This window comes from Hippichthys cyanospilos, chromosome 12 (assembly GCF_059441005.1).
Source record: "Hippichthys cyanospilos isolate Australia breed blue-spotted pipefish chromosome 12, RoL_Hcya_1.0, whole genome shotgun sequence".
NCBI classification, from domain to species: domain Eukaryota; kingdom Metazoa; phylum Chordata; class Actinopteri; order Syngnathiformes; family Syngnathidae; genus Hippichthys; species Hippichthys cyanospilos.
This window is the reverse complement of record NC_142380.1, coordinates 9,549,739-9,570,041: the sequence shown is the minus strand read 5'-3', so window position 1 is coordinate 9,570,041 and position 20,303 is coordinate 9,549,739. Positions and strand designations below refer to the sequence as shown.

At 38.6% G+C, this 20,303-nt stretch overlaps 2 protein-coding genes and 1 long non-coding RNA gene across 6 annotated transcripts in view; 2 read left to right on the top strand and 1 right to left on the bottom strand.

Moving 5' to 3' along the window:
* LOC148414772 (uncharacterized) overlaps positions 1-1,663 on the bottom strand; it is a 35,581-nt gene extending 33,918 nt beyond the window's left edge. For both annotated transcript variants that reach the window (XR_015867358.1, XR_015867357.1), the window contains exon 1: positions 1,347-1,663. This is a non-coding gene — a long non-coding RNA (uncharacterized LOC148414772). The remainder of the gene's footprint in view (positions 1-1,346) is intronic.
* Positions 144-12,091, top strand: LOC148414771 (endophilin-A2-like). 2 transcript variants are annotated; one of them, XM_088428620.1, is made up of 9 exons: positions 144-1,612; positions 3,493-3,561; positions 3,660-3,876; positions 4,162-4,295; positions 4,920-5,078; positions 6,710-6,813; positions 7,182-7,315; positions 7,915-7,953; positions 9,656-12,091. In XM_088428620.1, the coding sequence occupies exons 1-9, from the start codon at positions 1,568-1,570 to the stop codon at positions 9,844-9,846; spliced, it is 1,092 nt and encodes a 363-aa protein (XP_088284746.1). In that variant the 5' UTR covers positions 144-1,567; the 3' UTR covers positions 9,847-12,091. The 2 variants fall into 2 exon arrangements, with proteins under 2 accessions (XP_088284746.1, XP_088284747.1); XM_088428621.1 differs by lacking the exon at positions 7,915-7,953.
* Positions 12,092-13,606: 1,515 nt separating this feature from the next.
* stap2a (signal transducing adaptor family member 2a) lies at positions 13,607-19,819 on the top strand. 2 transcript variants are annotated; one of them, XM_088429699.1, is made up of 11 exons: positions 13,607-13,754; positions 14,360-14,431; positions 14,507-14,626; positions 15,314-15,370; positions 15,449-15,600; positions 15,868-15,999; positions 16,092-16,161; positions 16,830-16,932; positions 17,012-17,107; positions 17,163-17,306; positions 18,198-19,819. In XM_088429699.1, the coding sequence occupies exons 1-11, from the start codon at positions 13,647-13,649 to the stop codon at positions 18,251-18,253; spliced, it is 1,110 nt and encodes a 369-aa protein (XP_088285825.1). In that variant the 5' UTR covers positions 13,607-13,646; the 3' UTR covers positions 18,254-19,819. The 2 variants fall into 2 exon arrangements, with proteins under 2 accessions (XP_088285825.1, XP_088285826.1); XM_088429700.1 differs by having other exon boundaries at positions 13,632-13,754; positions 17,163-17,300.
* Positions 19,820-20,303: the final 484 nt, after the last annotated feature.

The following is a 20,303-nucleotide window of genomic DNA, read 5'->3' as shown; positions in this document are numbered from 1 at the left end:
TCATTATAATTTAAAAAATATATAATTAGGCCATTTTACTTTTATTTATTCACAAAAGAATAATCCGTTCATCTTTTGATGCCCAATAATTTTCTGACACAAATTCCTTGAGCATTCCTTGAACCACATGAGCAATGCCAGGCATGCACACTGTGGCAAGTGACCAGAGATGGGAAAATCAGGTCCAGAAAGTGAAACCCAGCCGCAGTTTGGCTTTAGGCACAGGTGATTTCACTTAACTGGCAGGTTACTTAACTTACTTGACTGCAAGATGAATAGAGGTATCTGTGGCTAAAGCCAAAAATGTGGCAGGCTTTTTACTTTCTGGACCTTGTTTTCCCATGTCTGCAAGTTACATGCTGTAGGTACAGTATGCTTACTTACAGTATGCAAACTTTTATTTAAAAATTCCAGTTATGTTTTTAACCTTTACACATTGCAAAGAGCATGTCCGTGGATCAGATTGGACTGATTGATGGGCCACTCATGACCCGCAAGCTGTATATTTGATGCCCCTGCAAGTAACAGATTTCAATTTACACCATTTGTGACTATTAGATTTGGTGGTTTGCTATGACGTTTTTCTACACACACCTATTTGTGTGCTCTGCGATTGGCCGGCAACCAGTCCAGGGTGTCCCCCGCCCACTGCCCGAAAATGATGGGGATGGACACCAGCAAGGCCAGCGACCCTAGCGAGGATAAGCGATCGATGGATGAATGCACAATAAATATTCAATGTTATATATTTATTTTGGTTCTCTAACAAAAAACTGAACAACAAAATAAAAGTAATGAAATAAAGAGCAGGGGTCTTATCCATTAGTGATCACATATATTTCAAGATTTCATTTGAACAGTCCTCCTTGCCATGCTGTAATTTTTGAATCTGTGAGACCAGGATGACGCTGCCTAGCTAACAGTGTAAGCAAAGGCAAAGAGTCACTGGAAGGCACAAAAAGTGAGCATTCTTGGACATGTTCATTGATAAATTCATGTTGCAAATCAGTTCTTTGTGAGAAGCAAGTTGTGTAAAAAGTAGTCTTTGAAGAGTCGACAGTTGGACATTGATATTCAAAAACTAGAGGTCAAATCAAGTTCACAAATAAAAGATACAGTAGAGCATTTTTAGCTTTTTACAAATGCTTAAAACGATTGTTGGTATTGCAGAGAATTAATATCCATGTGAATTATTCATTATTAAACTTACGGTATCCTATGTTTATTTTTAGCCATTATTCCGTTTTATTTTCACCACTTGGTTGTTTGTCAAAAACATAAATTTCGGATTCGAGTAATACTGTGCAAATAAATGCAAGTTATTTAGATTGAAAGACGAAACTTACAGCGCGTCAGCAGTTGACCCACTTTGACGATCCTGGAGCCTCCCACAACAAGCCGGAGCCAGGAAGTTGTGGTCGCCAAGGAACTGAATCAAGTTTTTACGTTCCACATCTGCCGTCCAAAATTTGAAGACGTGGTACCCGCTTGCTCGCTCCTTGCACGACCCTTGCGTTTCAACGTTTCTCCCTGTTGAAGTCCCGTGGACAAAAGAACTCCGTGCACGATGTCTGTCGCTGGGATTAAGAAGCAATTTTACAAAGCCAGCCAGGTAACAGCGCGATCGTTTTTCTAATTTTAATTAGCCGCAAGCTAGCTAGTTGGTTCAGTTATTTTAAATGGCTAGTCGCGTTAGCAACAAGCTAGTTAAACATCGTCAAATGTTACAACAAACTCGTGATAAACGTGTCTGTACGTGAAAGGTCATATATAGCATGTTGGCATAAAGTGATGTAGGAGCATGAATGTAAAAAACTGAACGTGCAAATAAATGTATGTTTGTTTGTTTGTTTTTTTCCTGTATTTTCACTGAGTAACTTGGTGCTTATGTGCAATTATTTTGACTTTTCTAAGTTTCCAAGTAACCCAACGTTTGTGCAATTTTTATTTTTTTTGTTTGTTTTTACGTGGTTGGAAAATAAGGAAAACAACTAACTACTAACTTGTTACTCCAACCACAACTAACTACTTAACAGGAAGCCTGATTGTCTCGATTCAACCTTGACCCGAGTGATTGAGAAGCCACAGTCATAGCAGAAAAAAACTTTTTTTTTCTTTAGCACGTTTTTATGTTTCACCTTTAAAAAATGTCTTTAGCAAGCACTTTTTCATTTTTTTACTGATAGCGAATGAGTAAGTTAAAAAAAAAGTTTTAGACACTTTTGTTCTTGAAGAACCCTGTGTGACATTATTTTCCAGAAATATTCACATGCCCGTTATGAAAATGTATAAAATCTTGATCATATGACGGGATCTCATCGTCTTTTAATCATAAATCAAGGTAAACGCTTAGATTTGTGGTCTTAAAAAGGCTTAATCCAAGGACACATGCTAAAGAGATTTAGCAGAATACATGGCCATCTGGCAAACATTTCTCCAAAGTGGTCCAGAGATAATTGTTATTTAGCATTTAGGTTAAAAAGCGTTTTGTGAGCCGTCACTGCAAAGTATCTGTTTGGGACAATGGAAAAACAACTCACTGTGAATTAAATAACTCCTAAATGTATCAGTCAAGAAAGATGATGCTTAACTACAGTAAATTAAAGAGCATTTGTCAATCAAATGTCTTTAACTGAATGAGCTGGCTTTCTGTTGCCCCATAGAGATTACGAAGCGCAACAAAAACACAACATTAACTGGCAAAACCGGTATGCTTTGAAGATGCTTGTTTAGCAAGTCATTGCTGCAGCCCAACATGTGATTGGTGAGCACCATTGACTTGGTGGGAGTGTCTTTCCTACATGACGACAACTGGAATCTTAGTTATGTCAATAACCCGTCCATACCAGTTCCACAGTCCAGTGTCCATACATGTTGTCAGAAGCTTGACAACTCAGAAATAAAAACAGGCTTGGGTCAAATGCTAAGGGATGTCCCCATCAATTTTTTGGGCACCAGCGTCAGAGTCCATTTCACTTTATTTTAAGTATCTGCCAAAACTATCAGTCACTCACATAGTTGAAGCTTTATTATGAGCAAAAAATATATTTGTATACACAAATTATACTAATGTGGATTATTCTTGAGTTGATCATTTCTGGAGTGGGAGGCACATAGACGAAAACTGATAGTTATTAGCGTACACAATGTTTTTTTTTTCTGTCACACAGCTATATATTTATATATATTTTTTGCCATTTAAAAAATAAAATAAAATCAAGACAAGCCTTGTGATGATCATTAACGTAACTTTACATAACAACCACGGCTCAGTTAGCGAATGTGACATTATCAAACTCTAAAAACTGAGAACAGATGGGTAAACTATGCTGCCTAATTCATGTTCCACAGAGGTCCTGTTAATCAAAACACTATGTTTAAATGTGTGAATGAATATATTACAAAGATTTTTGACTTCCCCTTTAAGATGAAGAGTGCATGTTTAACATTTCAGAATGTGTGTTGTACCGTTTGGTTCCTTTTTGTTCTCAGATGGTGAGTGAGAAAGTCGGCGGTGCAGAGGGAACAAAGCTGGATGAAGACTTCAAGGACCTCGAAAGGGTATCTAATCTATCACATGCATTTCAAGATCAACAACCTCAACGTTTTACACATCCACATTTTTTGAGTATTCATTCCTCCCTAACATGCATATCCAGCGAGCAGATGTTACCAGCAAAGCAGTGGTTGATGTCATCAACAAAACGACAGAGTATCTTCAGCCTAACCCAGCCCATCGAACAAAGTTGGCCATGCTAAACACGGTGTCAAAATTCCGTGGGCAGATCAACAGTCCTGGCTACCCGCAGTCCGAAGGCCTGCTTGGAGAATGTATGATGAAATACGCAGTCGAGATCGGCCCCCAAAGCAATTTTGGTAAGTGGAATTTTTTTTTTTTTTTTTTGGTGTAAAGGTCGTTTAAATTGGGATTGAAAAAAAAGGCGAATTTAGCATAATAATACATGTCTTTTGGCACATTTCTGTCACATTGTGCCTGAACTACTTGACCTTTTTTTTTTTTAATTGTCAAAATCAGGCACTCTTAGGTACAATAGGTTAAGGTACTGAATATGTCATAAAAAGAACTTCTTTTTTTTTATGCCCTCACTTATCCTGAGCCACTGTGACCCACAAAGCTGCATTGGTACATGTTTCCTCCAGGTGGTGCTCTCATGACTATAGGCGAGTCAATGAAGAAAATGTCTGCCATCAAGGACAGTCTGGACATTGACGTTAAACAGAATTTTCTTGACCCACTGCAAGGAGTTGCTGATAAGGACATCAAAGATATTCAGGTACAACAGATATTCGATTTATCCAATTCGTTGACAGCTATTCTATTAGTCCACTTATCGATGATGGACCTTGTTAAACTTAAAAATTTCCAAATTGCCTTTCAGTAAAATATTCTCAATTTTTTTTGTAGTCCTCCACAAAAGCAGACTGATTATCTCTAATTGCAAACATCTATTTTTACTGAAGTAAACAATTGACACTTTTGATTGTTTTCTGGCGAACTGCTACTCTGTCAATCATTTACTGCACTGTCAATTTGAAATAGCGTTCCGTTTCTGAATCAAACAATGGAAATTAAGATATTTTATTGAACAAAAATGCAGTGATGGCTAGCTACCCACATACTGTACATTGTTACTGGCCCGACATCCCTGCGAAACCTAAAAAATAAGAGAAATCTAGCAGGATAATTGATGACAAAACTTGGAAATTACAATTCTTAGTATTCATTGACTCAGTATGATATTGTTCAGTAGGTTATTTCATTGTATGTCTGTTATTCTGCAGTGTAGCCTGAAGCAAGCGCATTGAACCTCTTTCAGTCTTCACAGTACAGTAGTCCTAGCAAAGCAACTGAAATTAAATATTAATTTTCTGCCTTTGTTCTCATTCTATGCCATCAGCAACAAATGAAGAAGATGGAGGGCCGCCGCCTGGACTACGACTATAAGAAGAAGCGTCAGGGTAAAATTCCGGATGAAGAAATCAGGCTGTCCTTGGAGAAGTTCCATGAGTCCAAGGACACGGTTGAGCGTTCCATGTACAACTTGCTGGAGACTGATGTGAGTGGCCAGTTGGTTGAATTATGATTGTATATGTTGCACATACTGTACGTGGTCATACAAAAATTCTGTTTTAGGTTGACTTGTAGCACAATGTGTTACAAGTTGTATGTGTTACATGTTATGTATGGCTAAAATCAGGTGGCACTAACTCCTGCTTCTTTCACATACAGTACAAATCATCCTTATAAGCATCCAGATCTTTTTACTGTAACTTTTTGTATACTGTACTATAGAAATACATTTGACAAAACTAGGTGACAATTATGTTGTGATGCGAACAGCCGATGCAATCGCCAAAGACAATATTAGCGACAGTACATCAGATCAAGAGCGGTGTCAAATATTCTTTAAACTCTGTTCAATTTTGGAATCAAAACTACGGAGAAAATTAACTACCAAACAATTATTTGTGCAAACATTTTCAGTGGGATGAGGGATCTTATTTATTTATGCATGTTTTGATGCCAGCTGTTTCCTAGCTATTTTTCGTGGCTATTAAATGTGGGTAGGTGAAATTTTAACAGGGTTTCAACAAGTACTAGCAAATTAAATTCAATGCTTCTTATTGCTGTGAGAGGAACAGTTCATTGTTTTCAAATTAAAAGCAAATTAGTTTGAACATACAGTAAAGCAACTTATTGCTAAATTGTGCCACAGTGGCATGCAAAACAATGTGTTCCCTCCACTTGTTTTATACCTGGTGCATTGTCATTAATGATGTAATTTTCCGTGAAATGAACCAGAAATAAAACAGTTGCAGTTACATGATTTGTCTTCTGGAGTTGCTGAACAAAATAACACCTGACGATACCACTACAAATGTAGTTCCAAAATTTACTTATTCGGACACAAATGATACAGCAATTGATTATTTTAGTAACCAATTCATTTAGTACCATCCATTCTTCGACACTTCTTTCACTAAACAGTTGGAAAAAAATGAAAGTAAGTATAAATTGAATGGACTCTTAAAAAATATAAAATATATGTCTTTGGGATTGAAAAACTTTGCTTTAAAAAACAAAAAAAACTTCACAGGGGCCATAGAGCTGGGGAAAAAAGCTGTGAGCCACTGTCCTGTCTTGGCTGTGTAGCTGCCGTAAATTACCTGTAGCTGTTATTTCAACTCAAACCCCAGATTACGATAGACCTGGTTTCCAAACAAACCGAGTTACCAGGATGTGCAAAGTTTAAAAACTACCTCAATTTACTGTCAATCATCATTTTGGCATGGGGAAAGACCTGTTGTGCTTAGGCTGGTACTGCGTCATCATCATTTAAGAGATGAGCATTCAAGTGTTAACAATCATTGTGTCCAGTATGAATAATTCACATTAGTTGACACAGTTAGCTGTTTTTTTTTTTTCCCCTTCTCATCTATGCACAAGCTGACTGGACCAACCTTTCCGGATGGTCGGGTTCGATCAGAGTGATATACAGTACCCACAAAGTCCTTTTTTTTTTTTTTTTTTAATCCCCTTTATTTATAGCTAAGCACACAAAGTGCTAACATGATATCCACAGACCACACACATGTCTATCTACTTGTATTGCCACAGTTATTATTAGAATAAATATCGTTTTATCGGAATATGTATCATAATTAAATTAAAAATGTTGTTCTGTAGGTGGAGCAAGTGAGCCAGTTGGCGTCCTTTGTCGAATCCATGCTGCAGTACCATAGAAATGCCACTGAGATTCTGGAGAATCTTTCCGGTGAAATGGCAAGAAGGTTAGCTCAATTGCAACAGTATTTGCGGAGCATAATCCAAGTTGAACTAATAGTGAATATAATTATTAATTCATATCTGTTTTTTGCAAATGTCTGTATCTTCAACGGCAAATGGAGGAGTGCAAGCACATTGAGTTCACTTTTTTTGTATGACAAATGCTATTTTTTTTATAAGGCTTGATTGATTAGTTGCTAAAATCGATTTTATTTTTACTGATTGCAACATCTTGCGTTTGTCTATGAAACAGGACCTTTTGACATTACATTCTTCTTCCATTACAAACTTGTTGAATTTCTGTTTAGTGTGTCAAAAGTGTAAATGAACTCTAAACGGCCAATATGAAAATTCTTAATTCCATTTCACGCAGGGTTGAAGAAAGTCTCTCCCAACCGAGGAGAGAGCACAGACCCAAACCCAGACAAAGCTTTGACTACGGAGACACTGCGCACGCCAACGGAGGTAACACACCAACTGCAACAAGTCCTCCAGCTTACTCTCCAGGTAAATTTTCTTTTATGAAGTGTTTCTCCACTAGAGCTGCCAATATAGAATATTTTTAGAATTGATTATTCTATCTATTATTTCATGAATTTATTTGTATGAAATTAAATTTTGCAAATGTATTGCAGAAGAAAAAAAATCCCTCAATTAGTTTTTATTTAGTATTGTTTAATTTAAAAATAAATAATGTCAGAGAGGAAGGATTGATATTGTACTCACCAATATCTTTTAAACTGATTTTGTTTCTGGTTCGGTCATGTTTATTCAAAGCAAAAGCAGATGTTTGCAAATGTGTAATTTTGATAATCAATTACTTGACAGCTTTATATCACTGTTCATTTTTTGGGAATTTTTACAGAATACTTACCTACTTAGAGCAATCTTCATGGGCCCTTTTTTAGATATTTATTCCATTGCAGTATAACATTCACACAGAAGCTGCTGTCTACCACAGCTCACACTAAGACATCTTTTGTCTTGGGGTTCCACATACATTTTTGATGCGAAGAATTAACGTCTGATTACACTCATGGCTGACGCATACCGTTTGCTCGATATGACTGATGTGACTTTTCCTTTGCAACACCAACATTATCCAGGTCCATTCGTCCCGAGACCTTCGTTCAAGAACAGACCGCGTGAGTGAGACAAAATATGAGGAATTCATTCTTTGTGCTCCCCCTTGCACAATGGCAAGACTGAAAAGTGTTTGTGTGTCTGAGGGATTTGGAAGTTAGCATTTTTGAACGGTGTTGCTAGGTGCCCTGCATTCAATCTGTCTGGGCAACAAGATGGGACTTGTCACATGGGGAGCTTTTAGGTTGCAGAGGCATCGAATATTTAGTAAATGACTACTCTCGTTTTATTTTTCTTTCCTTTTTTAATGCCTCTTTACCTCAAAAGGTAATTGTTGTTCATTTATTTTTCTCATCATCTTTTTCTCTTCAAAACCACATGTTAAATGTGGATCATGATTACTGCAGCAAAACCTCCACCAAGGAAGAAAAAAACATGTCCTCATAGAATCAACAAAAGGCTTTTCTCCAGATTCTCCTTATTCTAATTTGCTCACGTTACAAATCCTGATCCTCTAATTCGCTTCAAATGAAGGTCTCATTTTGACTACTAAACTTTAAGTTTGAACTCACCAAGACTTCTAAGCCAAAGCATGAAAAATCCGTGATGGAGGTAACAATAGTGTTTATTTAATCATCACTGTCGGGCGGATTCCTTGCATCTCAAATCCACTCCTTTTCAAGAAGTTAAATAAAAATAACGCCATCTTGCTTGAGTCAAGAAACATTGCGTTCAAATAGATTTTACTGTTATGCTCTAACATCAATGTACCATCCCAAAACCGCATTTAATTGCTCATTTTAGGGCTGCAATCAAGGATATTTTAACAGTTTGTTATTTTGTCCATGAACCGTCTCTATTCATTTTTTAATGTTTTCATTTCATCCCCCACATTCAAAACTAGGAAATCATCTCAAATTGACAATGCAGGCAATAAAAGCAAACCCTTTTTAAATACTCGATTGCGTGAAAATATTACGTTTTTTTTTTTCCAAAATAAAAGCAAATGTTTGTTATGATCTTATTTTGATTTAGCACAATATTCAATATCAGTGATTATTATCTGTTGAGGGGCTGAAGTTCTGAGCATTTGGGCAGTTTTAGTTTTTTGAACAAAATCGATTTTCAAAAAAATAATGTGATTAATTTGATTATTGGTTATTTGCCAATTTCATGAATCATTTCACCTATACTTAATTTAATGCGATGAAAACTGTAAATATATTAAGCTGTCCTGCAATATTGCCAGTCATCCACATTAAAGTCTTATACACAAGTCTAGCTTATCACATAAATGCGAAGCATCCAGTTGCAACGGCTTCCACGGTTAATTATCGTAACAGAGATACTAAAATAGAGCAAGCAGAACTTCTCACACACCTCAAGAGTAAATACATTTGTGCTCAACCTTTTTTTAAAGTAATGATTCGAAATAACATGATGTGTGGCAGGTCAATAGTGTCGATTTTTTTTTTTTTTTAATATATGAAAATGACCATTAATGGACATAACAGGTTTCCGCTCAACAGTGATGATATGAAACATGTTGGTGCAGGTGTCAAGCTTCAGACAGTTTAATTTCCCGCATTTTAGGTTATAACTTTTCTGGCTTCTTTCTATTCCAGACTGCAGCCCACCTGGTGGAAAAATACCACTCACACACAGCTTCTAATGAAATCGTATTCTAGTCAAAACTAATCAAACTCGGGAGAAAAACTGTCAGTGTTCCACAGCCTCCCATTGTTCCTCTTTGTCCCATTTCAGCGGCCGAGCCGTGCTGTAAAGCGCTCTACGACTTTGATCCCGAGAACGAGAATGAGCTGGGCTTCCGCGAGGGGGACACCATCACCTTGGTCAGTTACATTGATGAGAACTGGTTGGAGGGAAGGCTGCGCGGCAAGACTGGATACTTCCCCAACAACTACGTCGAAGTGATCGTTCCACTGCCACAGTGAACGCAGCGCGGAAGAATCAAACTGGGAATGTAAGGAAAGGAGGATCATTCAGCCGAGTAACAGTTTTGTGGGACATCTAAACATCTCACGAGGGCCTATTTTGCTTTTCCCAAAAAGCATTGTGTACATTTTCAGACGTGTTGCAATGGAAGAACCAAAAGCTTGTTAGTGTAATGTTCTGTACCCACAATGCACCTGTGCACTTTTTCTCTACTCCCATCACTTGAAAGTAATCTTTCAGGAAGCTTCCCAACACTAATAAGTGCACCCGCTGTATTCATGTTTTTGTTTGTTTCATGTATAGAGGCCCTTGTCATTAATGTACACAAAACACGGTTTAGTTTAGGTACTCTGTGTCACCACCTTTGCTGGAAATTTAGTAGAGCGCTCCCTTTTTTATGCCAATCTGTTACTGCCATCTAGTGGCGTATGTGCGCCGGCTTGACTCATTACACAGATTAATCCATGTATGACAATCTTTAAACAGAGGTAATTATCAAAAGCCAAAAGGCAACATCTCCAAATTATTTACTTATTGTTTCCGAAACCTAATAATACCTTTACTTGTAATAATAATAATTTCACAACACACCACCTAACAAAAAAAATACAAAAAAATCATCCCTAAGTATTAATAGATGATGTAGTTTGTCTAGTTTGTAATTGTTCTGTCACGATGTTGCTGACATTGATAATAAAACTAAAAATGGCTGTCAATAAATAAAATTGGACCAATTAAGTCGGAGCATACAATATGCCGCCGCACAGTCCTTATTAATCACTGGACTAGATGAGCTGATGCCGTTGAATGAACACTAATGATTCATTTGGCTAGCAGAATCCCCCAAAAAGTGATGTTAAAGAACAAAAGGATATGGCAGATCATGTATCATGCCTTTTAAATCTAACAATTCTCCAGTTCATCAATGCTCTTGTGTTGTCATTTTGCACTCCATTTCCTCCTTTCTCTGAGCTGATTCCTGTTTCCCTTTATCACTAAAATAAGGAAGTGCAATAATGCTACAAAATCTTAAACATTTTGAAAGATGGTTTTTGTATATTTCATCCAAGCATAACTAATAATTGAGATGGGTGGTTTAAAAAAACAAAACAAAAGTGTAATACCAAAGCCATGAAAATGCAGCTCCAGAATTTTCTCAGGCTCGATTGATGCTGCTGGCAGTGTCGCTTACAATGTTTTCTGGGTACCAAGCCAGTGAATTGTCTCTCTGATTCGTTTTTGTCAAGATGCTGGGCGAACTTTAGCCTTTTTTATTGTAACCTTTAGAAGCATAGAAATGACTTAGATATGTATTGGTTTCAATGCTGCACCAGACTGATAACGTTTCCTGCATCTTTTTCTTTCGTGCGTGTATTTAGCTCACTTACTCAAGCAAGTCTGGTACACAATGGCTGTTTTCACTCCAATGCCCCAAAATGTTGAATTTCTTAATGATCCCCTTGTTAGACCTCAACTCTGCCATCACTATATGAGCATTGAATGGAAAAGACAGGTCTTTTCAAGAGGAATACACAGCAGTGGATTATGCCCTCCCCCGCTCGTCTTTATTCACCACCTGCCCCTGGTGCCCCCTGTCTCATTATCTGCCCCCCATTCCAATCCCATGGTGCCTTTGGGAGCTCTGGTTGGTCCCTGGAATGATCTCATTGTAACTGTTCTGTATGCATCTAAATGTTTTGTTTTTCTTTTTCCCTGTGCCATTTCTCTTATTTTAGAGTGTTGGCTGCAGAATAGGGATAACTACACGGTTCAGGTGTGTGTTTACATGCCTCATTACACTAAATCAAAGTAGTAGGGGAAGAGGGTCTTGGGGCTCAGCTTGGATAATATTGAACATGAATAATGTCTTGGAACAAAGGACTTTAATGTTTGTGTGCTGCTTGGTCATGGTCGTTTTAAAAACTGCAGCTGGCCTTTACTGCAACACTAAATTTGGAGAAAAGCCCTTAAATATTGCACCATTAATGAAGGAAGTGGGAACAAAGCTACTTAAGCTTTTGTTCTGTGTTGAAATGTAACCTTTTTGCATGCATCCTTATTATCTGTCTTAAATGTATTCATTTGGTAACTGTGACACATTGGGAGACTAAAAGTGGGATTATCCAGGATTATCTTGAGGATATGTGGATTACCTCGTAATGATTTTTGTTTATTTTATGTATTATATGTAAAGGGGATTGAAGGCTGTCTATTTGCCTATTCAAATAAATTTTGTCGTACTTCTTTCTGTTTCAAGTATTGCTTCATGTTGTCAAGTGAGCTTCGGCGTTCAAATCTCAAATCTGACCACACTGGAGTGCATGTTCTCCCTGTACTTGACTGGGTTCTTGTGGCGCTTAGGCTTTCTCCCACATTTCAAAACAAGCAACATTAAAGCTGCATTCAGTTGGAAATGTGAGTTGTTGGTTGCCAATAATATGTGCTCTATTCTGCATGTGAGCTACTTTTTACTTGCTGCCAAATATTCCCAATATGGATATGTTGTCTGTCATGTTTGGTTAATTAAAGCAGCACAATGGATAAGTGGTTATTACATCTGCCCCACAATGCTGAGGATTTGATGTACAAATGTCTACTCTGGCTTTACTGCAAAATAGAATTAACTCATTCAATGCCAGGGATGTATTTTCACGTTTTTTTTAAGCATCTGGGATTGAATGTCTGGACCCTTAAATGCTGTCCAAATTATGGTTTGAGGTCCATTTGTATCTTAATTGCTGTTTTTTGTTTGTTTGTTTTTTTAACCATGATCCGCGAAAATCTGCCCCATGTTAGTTACATGCTTTATACTTTCTGCCTTCCATTTCTTAGCTCCACGTTCTGGTCGGGTTCCTCCAGCGTATGGCAATGGTCGGTGCATTGCGAGCAGCTGCCTTGTCGAGCTAGGTTCTCATGGAGACTGTCATCATTCCCATGTGATGTAATCTGTCACAAGTATTTACATTCAAAATTTGCACATAGGAATGTTGGTTGAATTTCATTTTGTCAAGTGGCTGCAAAAATAATCTGGATCTTACATTCTTTAGAAATAGATGTAGCTATAGTTTGTTAAAGATGTATCTGGATTGAGATTCGTTTTTTTTTTTGTGGGGCCACTTGAATACATAAAAATTAGCAACTTGAACCGTCAGTTATTTTTGACAGTGCATTAATCAATTCAACCTTCTGATTCGAGATCAATATAGACATCACGTGATCTATCAAATGGAATTTATTCGGCACCGTACTTGTGATTGGTTTAATACTTTTATTGAAGCAACAGCTTGATAAAACACACAAACAAACAACAACTCTTACCTCTTCTTGCGCATTTAACAAAACATTTAAAAGTATAAATTGTAACTTCTCCCAGGTAATTCGACAAGGCTTATCCAGGATGTTTCTCTGCTTTCTTCCATAGTCAGCTAAAAATGTCTCTCCTCTGATTTTAATGACAACAAATAGTAAATGGAATGATGGATGTATCTTTCACAACATGAGGCAAATAAATCATGTATTAATGAGCATGCTTTTCATTATCCTTGATGTATTCTGTTTATAATTTTACCTGCGGTTTGTCCACAAAGCATCACGACTATTTCAATTTATTTCCCCTTATCCAATGTATAATCTGTCCAGTGCACAGCCCCCTATTTGTATGAACCCCCACCCCTCACCCCCCACCAGCCAGCTGTTGGCTTATTGCCACAGCACCATCTCATCGGGAGAAGGCGTGTCCCTTGCCCGGATTGCTCCGTGCGCCCCTTTGTCCTTTGGTGGTGCTCAGCCAGCGACACTCATGGCGGCTGCACCCGTCAGGCAGCGCCCCGGACCGGGGGGGACCCGTGCGCTGCTTCCCCCCTGCTACTACGAAGGCTATTTGGAGAAGCGAGGACCCAAAGAAAAGGTACGTTCGTGCGGGCTTCGTGCCGGTATTCCCCGCGAACTGTCAACTTCCTTGTGCGGGAATGGGCGAGGCAAGTGACCATTGGTACATACCTGCAGGGATTTTCTTTCTTGTTGTGCTACTTCTCAGATATGGCGTGTCTTCCGATCCGCTATTCGAGAAAAACAAACGCCCGATTGTCTTTGAACGCATTCAAATGTCAGACGGTTTGTTGAATGGATCACACATCCGGTGTGCTTTCTAGGAGATTTTTGTAGCCATAGCAACCGGGTTCTGCTTCTTAATGTATGTTATTAGTATATTTTAAGTTACATTGATATATTGAAGCATAACAGAGCACAATGCTGACTATTCATCCGCGTATGGTGATGACACAAGGGGGATACCACCCACCCAGGGTCCCCCAGGCTCTCATTAAGATATTTTTACTGCAGGCGAGGACTTGTCATTTGAGCCAGGCTCAGGTGCAGGCTAATGCAGTGGTCCACTGACGGCAGCTGCTGCCCACCCACCATTCCTCTCTTTGGCAGGAAATGAGATGAAATTGATGAACGGGGGAAAAAAACAGTTAACAGATGCTACACTTTCATTTTTCTTTGTTGCAGGCACCCAAACGTCTGTGGACATGTCTGTGTGGGAATGCACTGTATTTCTTCAATAATTCAAAGGACACTCATGTAGGTATAACTCTGGTGGGTGGTGTCGCTGAGATTTAAATGTAATAGATCATTTCTGTATGTTCTATTTTACAGTATGTAGAGAAGATGGACCTGAGCGGATTTGTGTCCTTGAAGGACGACTGCAGCCGAGACAGAAACTTGGAAGCAGCCAGGCTCATCCTGCGCATGAAGGACGGAGAAACCAGAATAACGGTAATGTCCATTAATATGCATTCAGCTTTTGTGCATACAGTGCAAAGGCACAGGACACGATGATGATACAGTGGCACCTCGAGATACAAGATTATCTTGTTCTATGTTGTCAGTTTCACCTAATAGACATTTGTGACAAACTAAAAACAAAGAAGGAAAAAAAGGCATTCATTTCTGCACATGCATGAAGAGAACGGAGAAGGACTGCACGAGTACAATTCTGCTGCGATCTGAAGCAGTCTCTCCGAACCCTCTCTTTTTAACATTGAACCTGTAATGTCTAATAAAAAAAAAATCTTTTTTATTTATAAATTTTATTCACCAAAGATAATCTGTCGTCATCCGTAGAGTATTAATTGGAAAAATCTGAGAATATTATCATTTTGCCTTGTTTGTCAGCATTGCACTAAATTAACTAAGAAACACATATTGGGTTAGTTTTAAGTGTAATTTGAGAGGTAACCATCGCTAGGTGAGGCAACTTAAAGCATGAAATCTCATCAAAGCAAAATATTGCTTGTGTCTCAAATCTCGTGTGAGGGTTCTTTCATATCTTAAAGCACTCATGCAACTGTCATAGAAGCAGAAACAAAAGCTACCATTTAAACTTTAAGTTTTAAAATGCACCTCTCTTGGGGGCATCAGACATTGAAAGTTACTCCTTGTTTTTGTTTTTTTTTTTTACAGGCACCTAACCTGGAATCAAGGGAGCTGTGGAAGGGTTTCCTCTATTCTGTGATTGACGTAATCACCATTTTTTCTTTTTAAGATCATCTGTCTTTTTCCATTCAGTAAACTGTTTCCCCGTCTGTTACCCTATAGCTGAATGTACCATCAAGCCTGACATTGCTGCCGGGCCAGCTCCAGATGCTGAAGGAGGTCGTGGACAAAGAACGGTCCAGACGGAGAAGTCGCACCCCCACACGAGCGCCTCCTTCACCGCTCTCTGTCCCTTTAGTGGGAGAGATCCCACCGTAGGTTTTCCCCATATGCTTAATAACCAAATGACATCCAATCCAAATGCTGGATTAAAAAAAAAAAAAATCGGCTTTTGCATGTATGGTAGTGACATTTTGTCTTTTATATCTCCTTATATTGTGGCTGTATGCCAAAAGCAGTGGTTTTCAAACTTGACTGAAAACTTGAAAAAAAAAAAAGCCTGAGAATCCCCGATCTAAATTTACGGCTGGTGTGTGAGAATGATATTACTATGCAGTGTGTTTACTAACACGTGGGCTCAGGTGTTTTCGACCAGTGTCGCGAACTGAAGCGGAAGTCCTCTTAGAGAGGCACCCAGATTGTGGCAACATGTTGTTGCGTCCCGGAAGAGATGGAAGCTCATTGGCTGTCACCACGCGACAGGACCTCAATGGGTAAACCAACCGTAATATTTATATACAGTATAATTTAACCATACAATTTAAACATTTCAATGCTTCAGATTTGTTGTTTTTGCTCTGTCCAGATCAGTGTTCAGACATTACCGAGTAACACAGCGGGACCAAGGTGGCTATGTGATTGATGTGGAAAATCCGGTAAATTAAATTGTTATAACGGTGATTAAATTGTCTATTTCTACTTTTCTTATTGCCATTGTTTGCTGATTGGCTTAGATCGAATGCTGATTTGACTTCAAGTTTTTGGCTAAAATAGCAAATTTGCAAATGGTCTTCAACTTTTAAAAATTTGCGGGGAAACAAACAAGCATTTTTTTTCAAATCACTGTTTTGAACAGTTTTTTTTACTGGCGTTTGATTTCAAAACAAGGTTCCACATGCGTTTTTTTTGTTTTGTTTTACACGAAGCTGTAACTCGTATAAACGTTATAAAAAATGATTAACAGTAGTAGAAAATTTATATCGCTTTTTTCTTTTGTTAATATTAAAAGGATACAGGTTTAGGTGTACTTTTAAACTTTTTATACATAATAATCTTATTAACAGTCAGCGCGTCATGTGCGGGGGGCATGAAAATTTTTCTTTTTCCTTGGGGGAGCTTGGCAAAATATAAATGAGGCGCACTGGTTTAATAGAATTAAATAATCATAAGAAAATGAGGACAATGCTAAATTTGTTTTTTTAAGTCACAGAGAGTGAGGCTTACCAAATTGTTGCTCCAAAAACGTTACAGGAAATTTCCTGATCGTAACTTTTATCATATTCCATCTTGAATAGAAACCGATGATTTCCATTCACTTCTGCAGATTCCCTGTGCAACCCTTCATGATGTCATCAATGCCCTTGTGGAGAAAACAGCTGGAACTCTTCAACCTTTTCTTCTAGAAGAACCTTATGAGGAGAATATCAGTGTGTTTGAAATGTTTTTTTGGGAGAGGGGGATTACTGTTTTATCCTTTTAATAACATCATGTTTTTGTGTCCTTAAGCATACGTTTCTGCCAATGACGAGAATGGAGAAATGATCCTCCACACTGCCCCCACCAGCCCGCTGCCAAAGGCTCCTGCACTGCCTCCAAAGCAAGGTTTGTCTCCAAGCGTTTCTTTACAGAAACACACATTCAAATGGTTTATTTACAGTCGGTGTAGATCGTTGGCCCAGCAGCCCTCTGCCACGCTCCCCTGCCCCGGATCGCCGCATCCTTACCTCATCAGTGCCTGCCTCGCCCACCAACCCCATGAGACGACTCATCCTATCGCCTTCCCCTCTTGCACAGTGTACCGGTAAGTGCTGCAGTAAGGTTGTGGGACCTTTACAATTAGCGCTACAATGTATTATTTCCTTTAAAGGAATGCTAAGCTAATTTTTCAGCTTTTTTCAGCTTTGAATATCATATGACCAAACCCATAACACAAGTGAGCCGTGATTGGCTAAATTATAACAAGGGCTAGGAAAAAACTCACATCCCCATCTAGGGAAACGAAAGGAACCTTGAGAGGGACTGCAACTAGGAGGAAGTCCATTTCAGGCTCAACTGGCTGTAATATTCAATTTGTTTATCCCCCCCCCCCCCCCCCCAAGCCTGTATGTACAAAATCTTTTCGATATGTCTCCACTTGTCCAAACACAACATTCTGATTAATCTTTTGTTTGAAGGATCTGAACTAAGCAGAAGAACATACCTATTTTTAATTAAGAGGGCAGCCATTTTGACACTTTTGTCGTCTGAAAATGACTTCATAGGTAGTGACCAATCACATTTCAGCTTTGTGAAAGTCACCTGACCGAAGCCAGAAAACAGGTGAGCCGCGATTGGTCGCTACCTGAGAAACTGTGATGTTATTTTCAATTGACAGCGAGCAGCAAAATGGCCGCCATGGTGGATTTTGCTGCTTCATTCATATTAGACAAATTAAATATTAATCAGAAAAACGTTTTTAGAATAGTGGGATCCCATAAAACATTTTTGTAGAGAAAATTTCCAACTTCTTTGAATGCAAGTTGATGTGTCATCACTCAAATAAATTTGAACAAGAGAATGGAATTTGCTCAAATACATTCTGACAAGTCACAAACGCTTCAGATAAAACGTTCAGGTGACAGTTTTGGGCTTCACTTTTCTTTTCACTTCTGTTAGATAAGGGCAACGCGCTGTGTTTTTTTCACACTTGCAGCTCTCAACGAGGAGCTCAAAATGAAGCTGGAGAAAAGACGAGCTAGTCAGGAGTAACGAGCGTGCCAAACACCTCATCGCAGCTATGTATTTATCCTGTGCCTTGGAGGTGGAACACAAACTGCAACATGGGAGCCACTGATTCATCCTTGACACAGGTGTTGGTGTCAGACTTAGCTCAAGACTTGGTGTAGGCACACTCGATACTTGAACCGCACAAAGTACTGTTTACTACCCCTGAGCACAAAACCTTTCCTCACAATAATGGCCTCGAGATCTCCAACTAATAATCTAACAAATAGGGAACGCTAACTGAGCCTGGTGCTGTTTTTCTGAGCAAGATGTTATTATGTTCAACTACCGGAAACTGCCAAGGGAATTTTTTAACAAACACAGCATTAATTGGAACGATCAGTTCAACAACCTGTGAGAAAAGGAACTTTGTTTTATTGGTTTGTGGCACCTTTACAGAGTACAGCTCTGGTTCCTTTTTTTCCCCCTCTGCTTCTGTGTGCGTGCTGTGACTAACCACCAGCTGTGATATGTTTTAAAATCCCTGGTGATTCTTTCTATAGAAAGCCATCCGAGCATTTATTTGATATCCTTGAAATCCAACCATCTGGTCCAGTGGTTCTCAAATAGCGGGTGTGAATATCCCTGGGGTACGTGAAGTCACTACAAAGGGTACATATGATTTTAACTGGATTTCTGCAGGTATCTGACGTGACGAGCGTGACGGGACGAGTACATTTCTCTTTTCAAATTAAGAGCAAATTAACTGCAAAATGAAGCAAAATTTGCAAAATGTACACTCGTAACAACTGTGTAAAAATTCCCCAAATATGGACCAAAACAAATTCAGTGCACTAGTAAACTGACTATCTTACTTGTTATGTTTTTTTCTTCACTACTAATGTCATTTTGGCCAACTATGATGCAATTACACCTTACTAACAAATTACTATGCTGCACTATAGCCCAGTGAAAGGCATTGGTGGGGGATTAAATAAAAACATAATAACTAAGGCACAATTCATTTATTAGTGAGAACACAGGACATACTTGTGGATAGCCCTGAAAATGGATATCCAGGATATCAAATAAGTGGTCAAACACTCACTATCTTTCAGTATTGTAAAACTAATTGACTTACATGGATGCCTTCAGACAGACTATTGGACTCCTTACTTTGCTGTAAACAAACATCCACTGTCGAGTGGTGGTAAAATTTTTATTAGACCTGGCCATGACCTTTTAGCTTTATTGCAGAATTACACCACACCCTCTGTCCTAACTCTGCATTGGAAAGATGCTTGTTTTTATGCCAGAGTGTTAACAGCTGATAACAGGTCTGCGTGTCCTTTGATCCATCACGCAAAATAATTGGGCAGTCATCTCTGTGACCAACAAACAAAGAGTTTCTTATGTCTGTATGTTTTCGTTAGCTGTTGCATGGGAACTATTTGTCCCTGCAAAACATTTGCCCCGTACAAGTTCAAGTGTTTGTATTGGAATTGACTGAGCTATAACAACAGAAGAGTTGGGAAAATATATGAATTACAGATAGTTTGAATGTGTTAACTCTCCTTTGAATGTGTTGAATTCTCATGACGACTTTGTGAATAAATGTTCAAAATAAGTGTAAGGTACTGGCCATTTTTATTGTGGTCCGTGTCTCTTTTGGTAATTGAGCATTACGGATGAAAACAAATCTTACAAGTAGAAAAATGCAGATTTTTTTTTTTCGTTTCAACACTTTGAGCATTGTTGAAGTGAGGGATGTCTATGGGACTCTACTGAGAAGCGCCATCCACAGTCAATTGGCGTCAAGTAGGGCATGGTTCAAAGTTTAGAGTCGTGAGTTTAAATCCAGCTCGCTCTCGCTTCAACCTTTGTCTGTGGAGTTTTCAGGTTCTCCCCAAGCCTGCATGGGTTCTCTCCAGGCTCTCCCACCTAACTCACACTGAAACATGCATAACAGGTGTATTGGACATTCTAAATTGTCCTTAAATGTGATTGAGTATGCACCCAATGCGACTTGGTGTATTTATAAACTAATTGTGACAGTTTATAAATATATCAAGAAATCTTTTACAGTTGACTTGTA